Genomic DNA, 22,133 nt, shown 5'->3' with positions numbered 1-22,133 from the left:
ATCACTTTTACTTTTGACTGTATATATAGATACAATTTTGGTCTGTTAATCTGATTACTACGTGTGGTTTAACAGGAAACGAGTTATGTGGGAGTGGGGCAGGTGCAAGAATAGAAGCTGAACAATATGCCAAAGACATGAAAAAGCTCAAACAACTTGTGACAGAGTTGTTCCCAGATGGTAAACAACCAAAGGTTTTAGGCCCCGGCGGCTCTGAACCCTTATACTCTTTTTTAGTTGTCTTAATCACCTTGTTTAAGTTGCACTCGTGTGGTTCCTAATTCTGACATTACAATGTTGGTGCTTCAGTTTTCAGGTTTGATTGAGATTGGGGGTTACATTCATTCATTGGTGAAAACATGAAGGGAGCTGCGCTTGTGGCTTTTGCTGCTACAATTGGTAACTTTCTGCAAGGATGGGACAATGCTACAATTGCTGGTACTTATTTGAAATTTTTTAGCTTTCTTCAATTCTTGTTTTTAGTAGGCTCTGTGCATTGTGCTTCATTGAATCTTTCCAGTAATTTTATCTGGTTTACGCATTTCAATCAGAGTTTGTCCATTTTGTTGTGTTCAGTTCATGTTTTTGCTTGTTCTCATTTAGTGCTCATATTTCAGGGGCTATTGTTTACATCACGGAAGATTTTGATTTAGGTAGCTCGGTAGAAGGTCTTGTTGTGGCCATGTCACTCATCGGGGCAACAGTTATTACAACATGCTCAGGAGCCACATCAAATTGGCTTGGTCGGAGGCCAATGCTAATAGCATCATCAGTTCTTTATTTTGTGAGTGGCTTGGTGATGTTGTGGTCACCCAATGTGTATGTACTATGTCTTGCAAGGCTATTAGATGGATTTGGAATTGGTTTAGCGGTTACTCTTGTCCCAGTCTACATATCCGAGACCGCCCCATCAGATATTAGGGGATCGTTGAATACTCTTCCACAGTTCCTTGGTTCAGGAGGCATGTTTTTGTCATATTGTATGGTTTTCGGGATGTCACTGTGACATTTGCTTCCGCACATTCAAGCTGGCAGATTAAGCCGAAGCTCTCTATGACATTTGCTTCCGCACACTCAAGCTCAGTACCCCAAGCTGTAAGATCCTATTCTGATTCTATTTTAATCTTGATTGGGATTCTGATGTATGTTTATGTGGCTACAAACTGTGAAGATTTGGAATATGTTTGTGTTGGTATAAACTGTGATATCCTTTGATTAATGAATTGAAATTCTGATATATGTTTATGTTGGTACAATTGTGCTATCTATTGATTGTGGAATTAGGTTTCTGGTATATATTTATGTTGGTGCAAACTGTGATATCATTTGATTGTTGGATGGCTATTTCATATGTGGTTATCTTTGTATAAATTGTGATATCCTTTTATAATTGGTGTTTGATATATGGTCATGTTGGTACAGACTGATATGCTTTAATTGTTGAATTGGTATTTTGATATATAAACATGTTTATACATACTTTGATGTCATTTGATATTCGGATTGGAGTTCTGATTATTGATTATGTTTTGTACAGTTGGCGATTTGAACCATTTGATTTCTGCTACCATGTCTGGTGTGACTTGCAGAAAAAGTTTGATGCATCGGTTTTCAAAATAGCTTGCGCCCAGGCTGCAAAGAATAAATGGGTGGACTTTGGAAAGAAACTAGTGACCAGAAAGGTAACCTCTTACTCAGAAATCTCACTGCACATTTACTAGTCATATAACTGCAAGGATAGTAGATATAGTTGGACTAGTGACCAGAAAGGTATTTTGATGCTTGATCTGGTAAACAAGGGAAGTAGATATAGTTGGACTGCTGTCAATTGATTATAGCTGCTGTCTTTCGCATCCATCTGTCTATTTTGGTAGTTGAGAGCGAGTGAGAGCGTACAGGGGCAGGAGGGGAGAGAGATATTAGAGAAGCCCCAGTTGGTTTACCAAAACAGTTAGTTTCAGTTGTGCTAAATGTTGGATTAAAGAATCATTGGAGGAGGTTGTTAACTCCGTAATCTCTGTTGTTTTCTAAATTCTAACTCACTCAATACTATGCATGTTTTGCATAATGTACGGTGCTGAGGATTCGAATTCAGAAAAGAAGTTGAGAGTAGGTTAATTGCTTTCTGAATCCTTTCTGTTAGAGTATTTTTGCAGATAGATATTGCATTGTGGTCCGTTTGTACAAGAATTTAGCAAACTAATCATTCCAGGTATTGTCTACACTATGCATGTAGTGCCTTTTCGGCGGTTACCATGTCATGCTACTTGATAATGGATTCTAATTTCCTTTGTCTATTCTTTCTAGGTTTCTCAAGCCTCTAAACTTGGTGGGCTTTAGTTTCTCTGCATAAAAAGGCAAGCGACAAAGCATACATCATCCTCTTGGCTTCTTGCTGCTGCATGATCAATCTAGTCTCAGTTTTCGGTTGAATTATTTCCCAGTTTATTTCAGTTAAAATTCGTTACTAATTAAGGTTCTTTAAACAAGATTTCAGCTTTTGCATATTTCAAATTTGACATCCTAAACCTGAGTACAATTATGCACTTGCAGATGTGCTACAATTATGTACAATTTGTATGGATGAGTTTTGAACACATTTCTTGATTGAGGTGAAACTTTTTAGTTGATCTGAATGTTAATATCTTTTCTCTGGCAGAAAGAGTGATCCCAGGAATTGAGCTGGTGCGGTTAGCATCATGGTGTTTGCAGTATGAACCTCGTGAGAGGCCAAATGCCAAGTCTCTTGTGACTGCCCTTGTTCTTCAAAAGGAAACTTCATTGAAGCGAAAAGATATTATACCAGCTTTTGTTTCATGTATAGGTAGTTAGGAATGATTTCTTGTTTGGTACATTATCTATCTTGAATGTATGGATGTTTGAAAAATGGTGATTGAATGATATGGATTAGAGTACTGTTTATGTGTTAATTACTATCTAATATTCAGTCATGCAACTCTTTAATGCAAAACCATGTGTTGTATGATGATAAAAGAGTTCAAAATTGAGGCTTCTCCTACAACAGTCACTGGTTGGTACCCAATTGATTACAATATTCACACAACGGATAACCAAATATAGTTGTTGTGTGAACTAACAACCAACAACAAAAGAAAACAAAATTCTGTTGTGTGAGATTCATAACACACAACAGAAACAAAATGATCACTGTTGTCTAAGTAATTAACAGACAAGGGAGATAATTTTACTTCAGTTGTGTGTTACTTATCTCAGACAACAAATATTAAGTTATATCCGTTGTCTGTTATTAGTCTCAGACAACAAATAATGAGTTATATCCGTTGTGTGTTATGAATCTCAGACAACAAAGAATGAGTTATTTTCGTTGTGTGTTATGAATCTCAGACAACAAAAAATAAGTCATACCTGTTGTGTGTTATGAATCTCAGACAACGGCAAAATTTCATCTTCTGTCGTCTGAATGTGCTGACGCATCGCCGCGCATGCCATGCCAGGCACATGCTGCGCAGAACTCACACAACAGAAATAGGCATTTCTGTTGAGAAAACTATTATCACACAACGGTGAAATCACCGTTGTCTGATTTTTCAATCACACAACACTCACTTAGACCACGGTGAGCTTGGTCATCACACAACACAAATCCACCGTCGTCTGATGACCTTTTTGTAGTAGTGTTCTCTGCTGGTACATTGTCATGCACCATGTGTGGCATGTTTTGGAACAATATATGTGTATCAGCTTTTTGATGTCCCAAGTAGATGGGCATGCATTAGAATGCTTTTCTTGTGTAAAATGTTGGTTTCAATGATTGGGAAATGCACCCCTTTTGCTTTTGAAGTTTAAAGTATTGGTTATATGAATCATTTGATGGTTTGCAATGTTTGTATTTGATAGAGTACTGTTCATTTGGTAAATGGACCAAATGAATGCACAATCTAATTCAAGAATGGGATGTTCAAATGATCACACAACAGATTAGATATAATGATCACTGCCTGTTGTCTGAATGGCCAAAAATGGGACAAAAATACATTATAATCAATCATATCACACATCGGTTTTTAACGAATCAATGTCTTCTGATTTATACCCAGACAACAGAATTAATTGAACTCTGTTGTCCTAAAAGTTAATCACACATCAGAATTAATTGAACTCTGTTGTCCTAAAAGTTAATCACACAACAGAACCAATTGAACTCTGTTGTCCTAAAGTTAATCACACAACAGATATAGTCTAACAACTGAAGTGTGAAGATCAATCAGACAAAATAAAAAAATGTTGTCTAATGCGCTTAACATACAACAGCTTAAAAATGGCACTGTTGTCTGAAGATAGCGCCTCAACTGCTGCGCAGCTGCGCTTGGCATCTGCCGAGCTATCACACAACAGTTATAACACATAACTGTTGTCTGTGTGTTTATCACACAACTGTGTTCCACCGTTGTCTGATTTTTCATCAGACAATGGCTCACTTTACATCGGTGGGACTCTAAATCCCACATCGGTTTTCTGCCGTTTTCTGATAAGATTTTTGGTGTAGCATGCTGCTCTTTTCTTGCTCAAAACTCAACTCAATTTTTAATAAAATTACTTGTTGTTTGACAAAAAAAAAAAAAAAAGATTGAGACTGGAGAATAAGTCATGCAATACTATCATTAATAGTATGAGATATCTTCAAGACCAAAAGGGCAACATCCCATTGAATGGTTTATTCACCTAAGACGAACATGCATGAAAAAATGACTATTTATCTATTTATATATTATTCAGTGTTTTTTTTATTATTATTATTTTTAATAGGAATGAAAATGACCAGATCTTGAAAGCAGCCAGTTGGGTGTTAAATGCATCTTTCCCTGGGTGAAATCATTAAAATGATTTGTGTTTAATGATTTGTGGACCTTGTGGTCCAAGACTCCAAGACACTTTTTTTTTCTCTCCTTTTCTTTCTATTTTTTACATTTGCATGTCCTGCTTACATTATTTTCGGTTTTGGCAATTAGGAATACTTAGATAAATACTGATAGAGCTAGCTGGATCAGTTCAGCCTGCTAATTTTCTTTCTCGAGTTGTACAACGAAACTTTTTGAAGAAAACTCTCAAGTTCCCTCAAAGTGCCGATCTTCCATCGTAATCTTTCTTAAGGTATTTTAGGCATTTTAACTTGGTCATTTTCACATATTTCGATTCACATATAGTCAGTTTACAAATTCGCAAAATTTTAAGAAAGAAACAATAAAGTAAAGTTTGGTTTTGGTTTTGGTTTTGTGTTAATGAGAAAAAATTATATCATTAGTTGAAGTCTAATTTCATGCATAGCTAGATCAATACGTCAGGAGAAAGATACAAATAACACCAACTGATCAACCAATCAAATTGTTAATTTAACGCTAAAACTTTGTTGTTGAGTTCCGCTTCATGCAAATGATCCATTATTGTGCTTGAAAGTTTTACTTTTAAAATTGTGAAAGAGGTTGAGATTATGGTTTAGCAAAAAATTAGGAGAAGATGACACCTCATTAGGGTTTCTATTTTATTTTCCATCTAGCTCACCTCTTATAAATGATTCCAATCACAAATATCTACTCGATCTCTAAGCACATACATTACATTTCAAGGGAATGTGAACAAATAAATATCCCCCACAGGAACTTTGTACATGCACATTCTGTAGCAATGAAAGTGATGAGTTTGAACTTTTAAGCCTGAACTTCAGACGCAGCAATAACATGGCTCTTTTCTACGAAAGTTCATGCCCAGGTTAGTTGAATCGTGTAACACAATTCAAAGAAAATTATTATGGAGCACCTAACAATAATTTGACTTTTCATTTTTAATCTACGTGTGTGTGTGTGTAGTATATTTACACATCTTTTAAGTTTTTTTTATTGGGCAAAATTTATATTGTGCCCCTGCCATATGACATATATGATATATCATATCGTTAATTTGTCAATAAACTTGTTATTGAGAATATGAATCCCACTTGAGAAAATAAAGACTTGCAAATGAATTTATAAAGATTTGGGTCATTCCATCCATTATCAATTGATTTTGGATGTGAAACCCAAATTATTTTATCGTCATCCCACTTGTGCATGCTTTAAGGCCACACGGGTTCCATGTTACTCAATATATCTTATCCACGTATATGGATGACTTGAAATTTCGCCATATTTGTGGGGTCGTGTTGAGAATATGAATCCCACATGGGAAATTGAGACCTTAATAATGAGTTTATAAGGATTTGGATCACTTCATCTATTGTCAATTGATTTTGGATGTGAAACTCAAATTACTTTATCACTTGCTGCATTATCAACTTAGTTTTACCTGAATGACTCCTGAACAACCAGATTTACTAATTGAAGAGTAAAATCCACATTCCCCTACTAATTTTACCACTTTGTATTGCTTTTGCTAAGTACATAGAAATTGAAAACTATGAAGCAATCCTATCACTGTGTTTGTGTCTATCTATATATATTGCTCCAGTCCAAGCACGTACAGCACCGACCAAGATGTTCAGTGCTAGTTTCCAACTCCAAATACCAAAACAAAAACCAATCAATCCGCGTATTGTTATGAAAATGACGCGTATATATGAACTGGGGCTGATTCTACCCTTAACTGAAACTGCGACAACTCCTTGAGCCAAACAAACCTAAATTTTCGCATACGAAATATGTGGTGATCTCATTGTCCAAGCGTTTTCTTTCTTCTCCAAACACTTCTCAACTTCTTCTACCCCAAGCATTCAGTACGTTCTTATCTCCTATCATTTCAGAAAAGGTCAGGATAGTACGTGGCCGGCAATCACACTCACATCAGAACCCCATTCATAATGTTGTATTCTACTAATTGAAAATTTGCTAGATAGTCTGTGAGGGGTCACCATGCATAAACGTTGTCTTTTTTAAGATTGTCAACGTAAATTTGTTAGTCCTCAGTTAATCCTCTCTTAAGTTCAACATCAGGTGCATGAATTCATTACTGCAAACCTACCTTCCTCTCTTGTCTCATCATCTACATCTGCTACTATTGAACATTGAATTAAACTTCTCTTTCCTTACTTAAAACTTAATGTTGATGGTGCGGTTGATATAAATGCTGGTCTGCGTGGTATTGGAGCAGTGTTAAGGAATGACAGAGGTGATCTAATGTTGGCAGTTTCTAAAGAATTGCAAGGTGGGTTCAGTCCGAAGACTACAGAATTATTTGCTGCAATTCTAGGGCTGCAAGCTTGTGTCGAGGCAGGTTTCCAATCATCATCCTTGATATTGGAAATGGATGCATCGGAGGTGACCGTGATTTATGTGAGGAAGACAACATGTTTATGGAGGGTGCTCTTATTGAAAAAGTGAAGACTCTTTTCCACTTCTTCTCTCCGGTTATTTGTACTTATACCCCTAGAAAATGTAATCAGGTAGTGCATATTATAGATAAGAAATCACTTTTGTTTCCTGCATTTCAGGCTTGGGTAGAGGATGGACCTCATTGGCTATCGGAAGTACTTATATCCGATATAAATATCTCAATTGCTAAGTAAATACAATTTTCTTGTCTAAAAAAAAAAAAAAAAATATATATATATATATATATATATATAGTCTTATCAATTACAGGGAAATTCTTGACACTCAATTATGTATGAATTGAAGGAAAATTCTACAATGTGTTAACGTATGACATGCATACAATTGTCTTAAAAGTGGTAAAATGAGTCCTCAAAATAGTAATATTAGTCCTCAAAGTAGTAACATGAGTCCTTAAAGTGGTAAATTTTCTTAGTTACCACATGAGTCCTCAAAATAGTAATATTAGTCCTCAAAGTGGTAACATGAGTCCTTAAAGTGGTAAATTTTCTTAGTTTACCATATGAATCCTAAAAATAGTAATATTAGTTCTCAAAGTGATAACATGAGTCCTTAAAGCAGTAAAAATAGTTGATGTATGATAGATGTTAACATACCATAGCTTTACCCCATAATGCAATGCAAACTATGCAGTATGATGTATATATCCAACACTGAGCATACAAAGCCTTATTTTACCATTAGTTTTAATATGTTTAGTTTGTGAATCAAGTTTGAATTAATGCTATATTGCTCTGAGTTTTACACGACATCAAAGCCTCATGGTCTAGCTAGCATCCAAATCTGTAACTTCTGTTCTACATGATCAAATATTTATCCTCCTCCACCTTTTCAGTAATTAAGATTCTACAAGTTCTACGTGCATAAACTAGACCCCAAGGTCCCAACGACTATTCTTTCATTTAGAAAACAAACACTAGAATGTACGCGGGCGTTTAGCTTAAATACCTGGACATTGGAGCTTGCTAGGTTCTGTCGCAACTGGTGAGTCCCATAAAGATGAAGCTATATACAACTGAAAATAGGAAAAACAAAAACAGAACTTTCAAGCTTGCAATGTTTTGAAGTGCAAAAAATGAGTTGGCCAAAGTCATTCACGGTACAGTATCATGATAACATGAATATGGAACCCTTTTTTTGACGAATATAGGAGGTAACCTATATATTGATCCATAGTTGACAAACAAGCACCCAATCATTTATATGTTCATCTTTAAGCAAACTCTGCATGTTAGATGCCGGCCCTATCTCGTCAAAATCAGGACACATTCATCGTTAGATTATGGCCGGTGAATAATCCATCGGCAAATCAAAATTAGGTATTTGAAGTGGTCGAGTAAATTAGACAAGAAAATAATGGAAAAACGTGCAAAGACCAGCAGCAATAACGTGCAAAGACCTAGCAGCAATAAGTCGATGCCAAATGACAAGACTTATAGCAAGAATTTTTGTAATCAGTGGAATACTCGCTTAAACTCGTCACCAATAGGTCTTGTACCGATGGTATTCACTCTTTTGACGAGATTATCTTATCAGGTTCCCTTAGATAATCAGATGTATTAATACATTAATTTCTGTACGTAGTAGTAGGCAACTGCTATCAACTACTCCATGCAGTTGTAGTGTCTATATTTAGGAAGCTAGCTAGTCTATATATCTACCTACCACTATCAAAGAGTTCATGTATTAATACATTAGTGTGTGTTAGACTTTCGCTTTCCTTTCGTCTACAATGCCTCTATCAAAGTTAACAATGGAGATGAGAAAAGTTCTCTGCGATTTTGTTTTCCGATCCTGTAATTAAGGGCGTATGTTGGTATAAAACTATAAATATCTCTTCCACAGTTCGATTCATTAATTCTCAACCTTGAAGACTCGGGTGTCGTACTTTTGTTACTTTATGTACTAGTCATTCCTTGCAGTAAAAAATATATTCAGTATATGTTCCCATAAAAGAATACCAATGATATTCAGTATACACTAAGCCGAAAGATATAATCAATTCAGGTCTATACATTTCTTGCCATTAATAAAGATATTTGTGCTAGTTAGCTAGCAAGCATGAATTAAATCCAATATATTAGCTCTTAGAACTAGATGCTGCTGGTTGCTGATGGAATTGCTGATACATGGCCGCCATCATGCTGTAAGCATCCATGGTCATCGGCTGCAAAAGAATTTGTTAGTATCAAAAATTTTATGGGGTATTAACTCATCCAAAATAAGACACCCAAACTGTTTAGCAAGAGAGAATGTTTCTGTACTTCTGTTAAATAAATTCTACGATGCACGGATATTAAACCTTACCTGCGATTGGCATGCAAGAAATGCTGGCAAGGGATCAGGCATCACAGTCGTTGAAGCAGCTTGTAACCTCTCAGCGCCGCAGGCAGAGCCATCCCATGAAGCCATGGGCATGAATGCAGTTGGGTGAAGAACCGGAGGGACTCCCCCTATGTTGGGGCGGCCGATGTTGTTCATGTCCATTCCCATTCCCATTCCCATTCCCATCCCAATCCCCATGCCCATATTTCTTGGGGCCATCATAGACATTTGAAGTTGTTGCTGCATAGCCATAGGCAACATCATGGCTGGCATGTTCATTCTGCTTATCACATGGACTTGAGCTTGCAATTGTTTCAAGTATTCAATCACTTCGTCCAGCATTGAAGCTTTATCAGTCTGCAGTAATTAAAATAAAACAAAAATGAGCCAGGATTCGACGAGATCAAGAATTCGATCTCCAAATACATCCGCTAGCCATACAACTTGGGATCATTATCATCCACATCTTAGCTTGACAAGTTACAACTATATATACGTAATACTACAGATTAACACCATTTACTGCTCTCTGGAATAAACACAAAAGCATTATGCCCTACCAGTTAGAAAAATTAATTTACGTGGGAGCAGGTAGTGTTCCCCATAGTGAACAACCTCCTGTCAAATTTTACTTTGTTTGTGAATTGGATTTGTGGACTAGAACCCTTGAATCACATAAAAAACACGGCCATTTATATCCATTCAAGTTTTGGACCACTTTTCTGAAAAAATTGGCAGCCATGACTGCTTGTAAATCAGACTGTACCCTCAGTCAGCTTTGGACATGCATGTACATGAGATTCCAACTGCTTATTGGCATCTTATTTTGTTGGAAACAAATGGCATTTATATGAGTGTGACCGAATATAAATGAAATCAACAGAAATTTTCGTCTCATTTGATACTAGCTTATTCGACTAAATAAAACCGTACAGATAGTGGACAAAACCCGATCGAGTGGAACATCATACCTTACTGGAATTTGGGACCAGCTTCTGCAGCGTCTTCATCCTCTGGTTGATCTTATCTCTCCTTTTCTGCATCAATAAAAAAAAAATAGTAAATAACCCACAAGATGCTCTTCTACCATGGTTTGAATCCAAATTTTGAAGTCAAATAGGTCCCTATCGTTGGGCAATTCAATCATTTGTTTAACTAATTTATCTTAATATATACATAGACATATAATATATATTCTCCTCTTTTATCTTCATTGAAAACTGATTTCAAATATCTATATCTCAAAAGTTTTACCTTGATTGTGATTCCAGTTCAACTAATTAAACAATCCTATTTCATGAATACCTAACAAAGAAAATTCCAATACATATGATTGGATTGAGAAGGCCGTGTTTGAGAAAAAAGCTGGTGAGAGATAGCATACACGTTCAGATTGGTTATGTATAGCAGCAGCCCTACTCCTTTTTGTAGAAACTGAGGATTTTCCAGTACTTCGCTTCTTTCTCTCCTCCTCGTCGCTTTCCTCTCTCTTCAAGAACAAAAACATGAACAAGAAATATTAATTTATTGATCTAACAAACAAAACAAAACAAAAAAAGGAGAGAGAGAGAGCTAACTTATCCATTATCTTTTGCATTAATTTATGGAGTAAAGCCTGAGAGCTTGCCTGTGGTCTGCTGTGACAAACTGAGTCACGGTCGCTTCCCTTAGTATCAAGTGTGGCTTGCTGGCTATCCATCCCAAACGTGGCACTACCGCTCACGCTGGGGGATCTGCACTCGGGTGTAGCAGGTACACGTGCAACGCCCGCCTTGTGTTTTCCCAGTCGGCGGGTGTCCTCGTTGTGGGTCGCGGTAGCGCTGCACGACCCCACTCGAGTGGAGCACCCATTGATCACGCCCGTGCCAGAACTGCCGAGCACTCCTGGCACGGTATCTACAGAGTCTATCATAAGGCTACTGTTTGGTTCGTCAGGTTGGTTGTTCCTGCAAGGGACCAACGCGTCCATGGTCATGGTGTTGGAGGGAGCACCGGAGGTGGCAACACGACAGTGATGATCGAACCAGGTCACTACTTTGTTAGCACCACCGCCAGTGGCAGAAGTGATGGTGTTATCAAAGGGAGGCTTGGAAAACCGAGGCAAAGTACAGGTGGCTTGGTTGACTATGGACTCCAGAGTACCAGTAGCGCGTGGCTTGTCCCAGGATGCAGGTTTGGAAGGCAAGCGCGGTAGACCCAAGCCGTGCATGGCCACCTGGCCATTTTCCCATGTCAGCTCTGCTACTTCATAGTCGAACCTGCATACAAATATTTTATCAGTACGTTGTTCGAGAGAGAGAGAGAGAGAGAGAGAGAGAGAGAGAGAGAGAGGTAGGTACATGGGAACATCAGGAGCGGTGGAATTGGAGTGAGAACGAAGAGAGAGCCTCGGCGGTGGACTACTGTCATCAAGATCCCAGCTGGGAACACACTGGCTCATTTTCAGAGAGAAAAACCACAACAAGAGTCGTGTTGGTTCCGAGTGTTTGAGACTGAGAAAAGAGATGAGGGTAATATACACTTTTTTTTTTTTTCCTTCTTCTCCAATTATTGGTTCTAATGTTATTCCTCCAAATTCTTGAGATTGAGAAAAGAGAGAATAGGAAACATGAGATAGCTAGGGGCCTGGTCCTTGCTATTAATTATGTCCCAGCTGCTGGCTAATAATTGCATGGAAAGTAGATGTGTCGCATAGACTATGTCATTTATAAATGTAGATACTAACTATATATAAGGGGTGATAGCAAGAATTGATAATAAAAAGGAGGGGGGATTTCAATTTTCAACACAAAATATCAAACATTGTATATACGTGTGTGCGCTATATGTGTGTATACTTTCTACCATAAATATGAGAGAGACTGCTTTCCCGGTAAATCCGAAGACCAAAGATATGGATGTTGATGTGAGAAGAAGATATATGTCCATTGATTGATAATAAAATAGAAAGAATGACATTCAATCTCACGTACGTAATATTTAGGGTCTTTGACCCAAAGCACCAAAATAAATAAAAGTTACTCCAATAATAGATTTTTGTTTCCAGATACACAATTTAAGCTCAAATGATCATTTTGCCCTCAAACCAATTAAAAAATTACCCATTGTCATTCTGTCTCCTCTCTCTCTCTCTCTCTCTCTCTCTCTCTCTCTCTCTCTCTCTCTCTCTCTCTCTCCCTCCCTCTCTCTCTCTTCCCCCGCCCTTCCCGGCCTGCAAAGCCCCGACGCCAACTCCACCTACTACCAGAATCGGGCCGCCCACCATGGCGTCGTCACCAACTCTCTCTCTCTCTCTCTCTCTCTCTCTCTCTCTCTCTCTCCACCGTCGCCGTCAACAACTGCATCTCCGATTCTCACACCAACCTCGACTGCTCAGTTGCCGTCGTCGTCGACCTCAACAACTCAGCCTCCAAGTTTGATTTCTCTCCCTCTCTCACACCACCATCAACCTCGACTGCAGTCGCAGTCAACAACTGCATCTCTGATTCTCTCACCGATCTCCACTGCTCAGTTGTTGGCGCCGTCGACCTCAACAACTAGGCCTCCAAGTCCGATTACGACCTCGACTGCTCAGCCAGCGAGGAGAAAGCCATCGGATTGTCTTTGACTTGGATTGATGAGGACCACATCCACAGCAAACACACGGCCGGCTCCATTGAGATTCCATCAAGAAGAAGAAAATGTGGGTGCCCAAATCAACTTTTTTTTTTTTGGGTAAAACGGAGGCAGAAGGAAGGAAAGAAAAAAAAAGTTTTATCAGGGGCAATACACGTCTATTGGGGGGCAATAAATATTTTCAATTGATATCATCTCCACGTTTTTTTTCTTTAATCAACATTTTATTAGTCTAAATTTAAGGAAATTAGTTCAGATTCCAGCGACCGAAAGTGCTATTGGAGGGCAATAGACGTCTATTGGGGGACAATACATGGCTGATAGTCGTCTATTGGGGGGCAATAGACGTCTATTGAGGGGCAATACATGGCTGATAGTCATCTATTGGGGGGCAATAGACCAAAAGTTCTATTAGGGGGCAATAGAGGTCTATTGAGGGGCAATACATGGTTGATAGACGTCTATTGGGGGGCAATAGACCTCTATTGCCTCTTTATTGGTGGGCAATAGATGTCTATTGGGGTAATAAACATTTTCGGTGAGGTTTTCTGAAAGGTCCGATAGGTGGCAGCCGGTGACCAGAATCAGGCGAAAGTTGGCCGGAATCCGGCGACCGGTGACGGGCTCCGGCGAAGTTTCCTATGGCTTCTCTCTCTTCCATTTTCTCTCTCTCTCTCTCTCTAAGTAACAAAGGGGTGAGGGGTAAAATGGTATTAAAAAAAATCTTAATGGGATATTAAGGAAGACTCCCTTAGAGTGTATTGGGTAAGAGGAAATTAAAAAAACTTAATGGGGTAAGTGGGAAAAAATCCTTAGAAATGGGGTAAATTGACAAAAACCTTAATATTTAAGGTATTGAAAAAGAAGAGATGAAGTAGTCATTGCCAGAAATCCCAATCTTTCTATGTTTCACACACGATGATGATGAGGTAAGTACGGGGTAAAGTTATATACACCACATTTCTCCTTTAGGATAATATGACCTCTATTGATGTACTTTAAGGTAGATTAATTATGCCCGAAATTCGGACTTAGTAAACTTATCCTTTCGGGATTACCAACTGCTATTGTTACTCCTGCTATCAGGTTACTCCTATTATACATTCCTATTAGACGTGAAATAGTCTGTAGTGAGATATGCTATCAGGTTACGAAGTAAATCAACCGTATTACCATATCAATAGAAAATACTACAGAAGTAAAAATAGTCAAATATAACGAAAACCAAGAGATAATTTTGACTGAATAGCTTATATGTAACATTCACCTTACAAGAAGGAATTATATACAAATTACAATTGAGCCTAATAAGGCAAGTACTACTCCTAAGGTAAGTAGTAAACCTAATAATACTACAGATATTACATAATATTACAGATCACGAAATATTACAGAATATCTACATAAATAAGCTAAGTATGACTCACGCCAACACTCCCCCTCAAGTTGGCGCATACAGATCACGAATGCCCAACTTGTCAAGTGAGTCATGAAATCATTGAAATGCCTTACTCGATATTGCCTTTGTGAGAACATCAGCTAACTGTTCTTCTGAGTGGACAAAAGGAAAAGAGATAAGCTTAGCATCGAGCTTCTCTTTAATGAAATGTTTGTCAACCTCAACATGCTTAGTTCTATCATGTTGAACTGGGTTGTGAGCAATATCCACCGCTGCCTTATTATCACAATACAAACCCATGGCTCGTTTGGGTTTAAATCTCAAATCACGAAGTAAATTTCTAAACCAAAGTAATTCACAAACTCCATGAGCCATACCTCTATACTCTGCTTCAGCACTTGACCTGGCCACAACCTTTTCTTTCTTACTTCTCCAAGTAACAAGATTACCACCTACAAAAGTGAAGTAACCAAAAGTAGATTTTCTATCCGTAACACAATCTGCCCAGTCTGCATCTATATAACCACTAATATCCAGATGATTATACTTTGAAAACATCAAGCCTTTTCCAGGTGCAGACTTTAAATACCTCAGAATACGGATCACAGCTTCCATATGAGTTTCACTTGGATTATGCATGAATTGACTCACAACACTAACTGCATATGCAATGTCTGGCCGAGTATGTGAGAGATAGATTAATATGCCAACTAACCTCTGATAGCGAGCCTTCTCTGTAAGAGCTTGATTAGGGTACTCAACCAGTTTATGATTCTACTCAATAGGAGTATCAACAGGTCTACACCCTAGCATTCCTGTCTCCGTCAACAAATCAAGCACATATTTTCTCTGGCACAAGAAAATTCCTAAACTCCCCCTGGCGACCTCAATCCCCAAAAAATGTTTAAGATAACCAAGATCTTTCATCTCAAACTCTTATGCAAGCAGATCTTTTAATCTTTCAACCTCCTCTGAATTATTACCAGTAATTATCATATCATCAACATAAATAATCAAGGCAGTTAATTTACCTTCACAGCGTTTCAGAAACAATGTATGTGTCAGAGTTGCTCTTTTTGTACCCAAAACGACGCATAGCTTGAGAGAATCTTCTAAACCAAGCTCGTGGTGATTGTTTGAGTCCATACAAGGACTTATTTAACTTACACACAAATCTACCTCCTGTGCTTGCCTCATATCCTTGTGGTAGATCCATATAGACTTCTTCAGATAGCTCTCCATGTAAAAAGGCATTCTTCACATCAAGCTGTTGCGAGGGCCAATCTAGATTAGCTGCTAGAGACATCAACACTCGAACAGTATTAATCTTTGCTACTGGAGCAAAGGTCTCCTCATAATCCACGCCATATGTTTGAGTATATCCCTTTGCAACAAGTCTTGCTTTATACTTGTTCACTGAACCATCTGCATTGTGTTTGATAGTGTACACCCATCTACATCCAACAACTCTCTTTCCTTGTGGAGGTGGTACCAACTCCCAAGTATTATTCTTCTCTAATGCCTCCATCTCTTCATTCATCGCTTGAGACCATTTGGGATCCTTGAGAGCATCCTACACTTTACTTGGACCACATACAGAGGATATTTGATTCACAAAAGAAGCATGGGATTTGGATAACCGGTGGGTGGATACAAAGTTAGCTATGGCATACTTAGACTTAACATCTAAACTTGGTTCATATTGACGAGGTGGTTTACCACGAGTGGACCTAGGAGGCAAAACATACACACTATCACCAATATCAAAGTTAGAAGAAACACCACTAACCTCAAGATTGGGACGCTCCTCAGGGATTGGTTGACAAGGATTATCTGTATCTAAGAGGGGTGGAGGAGCTTGGCCTTCTTGGAGGGTAGATGATTCGGCAATTGTCTTTTCTGTTTCGGAACTCGCAATGCTCTGTTCAGCAGTTGCATGGCGAAGGGTAGACGATTCAACAATTGCCATTTCTATTTCGGAACTCGCAATGCTCTGTTCGGCAATTGCCTTTGCCGTTTCGAAACTCGTAATGCTTTGTTCGGCAATTGCTTTTTCTATTTCTGCAGGAGTGTCGTTGGCTTTAAGGGGCTGAATTTTAATCCCACAAGACTTCTCTTCCAAAAAAATGTGTTTCTCCCCCTGAAGTGAAGGATTGATGGGAGAAAAGTAACATGCATCCTCATAAAAGGTGACATCCATGGTAACAAAAAATTTCTGTGTAGGAGGATGAAAACACTTGTAACCATAGCCCACAAAACACACTTTAATGCCCTGGCATCGAGTTTGGACCGTTGATTCTTAGGAACATGGACGAACACAACACACCCAAAGACACGAGCAGAGAGATTAGAAAACGAAGGGACTGACACATGATTTGAAAGGGCAGCATAGGGGGTTTGACCATTGAGAATAGAGGAAGGTAGCCTATTGATGAGATGACAAGCAGTGAGAATTGCATCTCCCCAAAGATACTTAGGCATATGAGCACTAAATAGAATAGACCAGGCTATGTCAAGAACATGATGATTCTTTCTTTCTGACACCCCATTTTGTTCAGGGGTTTGAGGGCAAGTAGTTTGATGAATAATCCCATGAGAATGAAAGAATTGGTGAAACTGAGAATTGACAAACTCCCCCCCCCCCCCCCCCCCCCATTATCATAACGAAAGACTTTAATATTGGCCCCAAATTGATTTTGAACAAGAGCAAAAAATTCTTGGAAAGCATAGAAGACTTCATATTTGTGTTTCAATAAAGAGACCCAAGTAAGACGAGTATAATCATCAATAAACAAAACAAACCAATATTTTCCAGACAAGGTTGACTCATGGGAAGGTCCCCATACATCAGAATGAATAAGCTCAAAAGGAAAAGAACTCCTAGTATTTCTCAAAGGATAACTAGTACGATGACTTTTAGCTAAGACACATGACTCACAGTGCAACTTAGACTCATCAATGCCCAAAAACAAGGATGACATAGATTTCTTCATGACACTAAAGGAAGGATGTCCCAATCTCCGATGCCATAGCCATAATTCTTCAACTTGATTAGTAACCCCAGTTGAAATCAACGCTGCTTGGACTGCTTTCTCCAGCTTCATTCCAGCGAACATGCAATCCAGATGAAATAGTCGACCCCTCAGATAACCCCTGCCGATTATTTCCCTGGTGAGGAGGTCCTGAAAAATCACATATAATGGAAAAAATGTTACAAAACACCGCGATTGAGTATTAAGCTGAGGCATAGATATAAGATGAAGAGAGAGATCAGGGACATAAAGAACATCATGTAGTGTCAAAGAAGGGGTGAGACGAACAGACCCTATTCCTAAAACAGGAAAAGAATCACCATTGGCATTGACAACAGAGGAAATAGAGGGTGGATTGAGAAAAATAAAGAAAGTACGATCATAGGTCATATGGTTAGATGCTCCAGAATCAATTATCCAAGTATTGCCCAGTAAAGCCAGAAATTTTTAAAGCAACTCCAATCTTACCATTACCACCGTGACTTACGGATGCGGTATCCTTATTAGCAAAGTTGGTGTAATCTGGTTCTGTCACCGCATAGTAATCTTGGTCTTGAACAAGATGAACAACAGCCTTTCCCTTGGGTTTGTTATCCTGAGGTCGGGGCCTATCAAAGTAGCCTGCTGGAAAACTGACTAACCTGTAACAATTTTCTTTGATGTGGCCTGGATTCTTGCAGTAATTACAAGTCAAATTTGAGGAAAACCCTGGAGGAGAGGGACGCAGAGAAGAAGGAGGCTGATTGCCTGAGAGTGACCGATTACTTGAGGGATTGGGTGGCTTTGATTGTATTGCAAGGCCTGCAACTTATGAAGTAATTACTCTAGTTCCAGCCCTCTAGGTCTTATCTTTGGGAATATAAGCAAAGGCTCGTTGCAAGGTTGGTGTGGTAGTCCGGCGAAGCAATTCGCTCCTTACATTCTCAAATATTAGATCTAGGCCAGCCAAAAAAACTTGAACTCTCATGAGATCCTGCTCCTCCTTATAAATCTTGACATCATCCGAGCACTTCATGATGGACGCATCTGATCAATTTCTTGTCAAATCCCCTTTAGTTTTGCAAAATACATGGCAACTGGTTTTCCATCTTGTGTCATATGGGAGGCTTGAGTGCTCAACTCATAAACCTCGGCAAAATCTGTTCCATTAAAGTAGATCTCCTTAAGGCTTTCCCAGATTTCTTCAGCTGTATTACACCCCATAATCATCTGTGAAACATCTTCAGTCATGGATTTGTAAAGAATAGAGGTTACCGAGCCATTTGCAGTCTTCCATTTTGAATAATTGTTGGCTGCAATTAGTGGTTCAGTAATCGAACCATCAACATAGCCCACCTTATCGATTCCACAAAGGTGAGCCTCCATCATCTTCTTCCAGGTTCGGTAATTAGAGCCATTGAGCTTGACACCTCCATAACTTCCAGTTGAATCATCTTTAACGGAGACAGAAATTTGGTTGGAACCATGAGAAGTCTCACCATCTCCATCTTGCTTGATCACGGTCGAAACGTCTTGATCTTTCACCATGGAGAATATGCAGCGGAAGGAAAAACAACAAAGTACTTGGAAATATAAGAAGGCAACAGTGATGAAAGGATCAAAGGACAAGGAACAAATCTAAGCACAAAGAACAAGGGTCAAGGATCAAAGAACAATGAGTCAGAGTCCAGGATCGGATCTCTGCTCTGATACCAAGTCAAATATAACGAAAACCAAGAGATAATTTTGACTATATAGCTTAGATGTAACATTCACCTTACAAGAAGGAATTATATATATACAGATTACAATTGTGCCTAATAAGACAAGTACTACTCCTAAGGTAAGTAGTAAACCTAATAATACTACAGATATTACATAATATTACAGATCACGGAATATCACAGAATATCTACATAAATAAGGTAAGTATGACTCATGCCAACAAAAATGACACTTCTATAAGACACAACCAAACTTTGCAATTACAATTTCGATGGAATTTTTCTTACTTTAGAATAATTCTTAATGTGATGACCCAATGCCTACAAGGTTGAACGCCTCGACTAAATAACGAGTAATGTTGCAATTAAATATGTACAAGTAGTAGTTGAATAATTAAGTATATGATCAAAGTGAAAAAAAAAAAGAAAAAAAAAAAAAAGAAAGCCAGAAAAGGGTTTACTAGATTAGTGTATTGTGAATAGTTGGGCATATGGGCGGTAGTAAAGGAGCAAGAAACTTGACATTACTCATTCTCGGGGATAAAGAATTGAAGCTCTCAAATGTTGATGAATAAACTGCGATTCATAATTGTCCAAGTGCTTCTTCAATATTTTACTAAATATCTCATTCAGTCATTTTATCAAGGGAAAATGGTCCGTACGATACCCGAACGTTTCCGCCTTATAACTTTTAGTACCTGAACTTAAAAAAACATCAATTCGGTACCTGAGATTCTTTGCCCGACCTAGGATTGGTACATATTGCTGTTACCTCCGTTACGAAACTTGCCAGCTGGCAAATTTACAAGGGTACTCTCGTCCATTCACATATCAATTAATTTTTTTTTCTCTAAGCATTTTTCCTCTCTCTCTCTCTCTCTCCCTCTCCCAGTAAACGAAACTCATAAATCAATCACAATTAAACAAAACCCATTTTCATTTTCATCTACCCCAGACAACGCCCATAGAGCTAGCTTTAGTCGGTGGAGAGAGAGCCAGAGCCTAGAAGAAGAAGAAGAAGAAGAACCGGCTCAACCTCAAGCAGTCGCTCATGCTTAGCCGATCTATCACCGCCACCTCAGATGCTGGGGGAATCTTCGGTCGAGTCTCCGACCACGTCCTCACCAGTCAGGTTGAGAAATCATGAAGAAGGATCGGATTCAGAGGTGTGCCTTCCAAGTGCTTGATTACTCAATTGGAAATAAAATTACCTGCTTCGATCGAGTCCTTGGGAATAGACATGGCTTCGGAGACATCTGATAAAATTGGAATGGTATAAATGGTGTCCTTGTTATTGGTGGTAGGATCAAACTTTCCTTTGTAAGCAAAGAAGCCTGACATAATTTGACAAGTAAAGTTTCTGTCTTTCTGTGATTTTTGGAATTGGAGTTGTGTAATTTCTTTGATCTCAATTGTTCATCAAGGAATTGGTTCCTCATTGTAGACCCAGATCTCCTGCTTTAAAGAGAAACTGAAGGCAAAAGAAATTATGGGAACTTGTGATGAAGAATACTATATTGCCTTCAGTTTCTCTTTATGGTATCAGAGCCAGGTTGATCGGTGACCTAGATGCTTTTGCTTCTGCATTATCAGTTTCATTCAATTTCATTTTTTTCCAATTCAAAGCCCTAACCCCCAAATTCACTTTTGCTTTCTGCCATGGATCCTTGCTCGAAGCTTGAGTTTTTCACTAGTGATATACGACCCAACCTCTTGAACTCCACCAGTATTTTCATGCCTCAATTGATCCGGAATGATGTACTCTTTGCCGGAGACGGTGTGGAGAAGCTCGAAGTCGAGGAATCAGTTGTATATAGTTTGAACAAGAAGAACTGAATGATTGTTTTTTGAAGAAGAAGAATTAAGTGAATGTTAAAGAAGAAGATTTAGTGAAAATTGAAGTTTGTTTTCTTTTTGGAAGCATTGTTCTGAGTGAAGGAAGTGTCTGAATTTGGAGATGCCTGAATTTGGGTTTGTGTTATATGGTATTGAAGAATTGGATGTGGAAACTAGTGAGGATGTAGAAGTGGGTTCATCAGGTTTGGGCATGAGATCTAGTTCGAGTAATACAAAGGAAATGAGATCCATGAGGTTTGGTTTATCAGGCTATGCTTAAGGAGAGGATGTACAGAGGAGAGAGAGAGAGAGAGAGAGAGAGAGAGAGAGAGAGAGAGAGAGAGAGATGGGTGTTTCAGACACCATTTCTTCTTTTGCATTCACCGTTAGAAAGAAAAAAAAAACTTTCTTTTGACTTTTTTAATTATATGCAGAAGAACAATTAAGAAAAAAAAATAAAATAAAGGGTAAATTGGTCATTTTAAGTTCAAAAGTGCCAGCTGGCAAGTTCCGTAACGGAGGTAAAGGCAATATGTACCAATCCTCGGTCAGGCAAAGAACCACAGGTACCGAATTGATATTTTTTAAAGTTCAGGTATCAAAAGTTATAAGGCGGAAAAGTTCGAGTACCGTACGGACTATTTTCCCTTTTATCAAATACATTATCTTCAATATAAAAAAATAAAATAAAATAAAAATAATAATAAAAACGAAAATGAAGAAAGAGGCTAGGGAAATGTTTTTATTTCAGAGAGTGTGTATGTGGTGAGGAAAAGGAGAGAAAGAGATGACAACGATAGTGAGATTAATATCAAACTGGAATTGTGGTTGGAAACGAATCGACGTAGTTTGTTAGCCA

General features: G+C 38.4%; 2 protein-coding genes across 2 annotated transcripts; one reads left to right on the top strand and one right to left on the bottom strand.

The window, feature by feature from the left end:
• Positions 1-307: 307 nt before the first annotated feature.
• LOC112182425 (monosaccharide-sensing protein 1) lies at positions 308-2,832 on the top strand. The gene is made up of 5 exons (XM_024320920.2): positions 308-438; positions 618-1,002; positions 1,538-1,682; positions 2,308-2,329; positions 2,660-2,832. Exons 1-5 carry the CDS (start codon positions 360-362, stop codon positions 2,830-2,832), a joined length of 804 nt encoding a protein of 267 aa, XP_024176688.2. The 5' UTR covers positions 308-359.
• A 6,448-nt stretch (positions 2,833-9,280) lies between these two features.
• Positions 9,281-12,374, bottom strand: LOC112192029 (transcription factor UNE10). Its single transcript, XM_024331546.2, has 6 exons — positions 12,029-12,374; positions 11,317-11,947; positions 11,074-11,178; positions 10,661-10,726; positions 9,672-10,046; positions 9,281-9,531 (listed from the first exon to the last, which is right to left on the bottom strand). Exons 1-6 carry the CDS (start codon positions 12,127-12,129, stop codon positions 9,445-9,447), a joined length of 1,365 nt encoding a protein of 454 aa, XP_024187314.1. The 5' UTR covers positions 12,130-12,374; the 3' UTR covers positions 9,281-9,444.
• Positions 12,375-22,133: the final 9,759 nt, after the last annotated feature.

This window comes from Rosa chinensis, chromosome 1 (assembly GCF_002994745.2).
Source record: "Rosa chinensis cultivar Old Blush chromosome 1, RchiOBHm-V2, whole genome shotgun sequence".
NCBI lineage: Eukaryota > Viridiplantae > Streptophyta > Magnoliopsida > Rosales > Rosaceae > Rosa > Rosa chinensis.
Note: the sequence above shows the minus strand (reverse complement) of the source record. Positions and strands in the feature narration are given on the sequence as shown.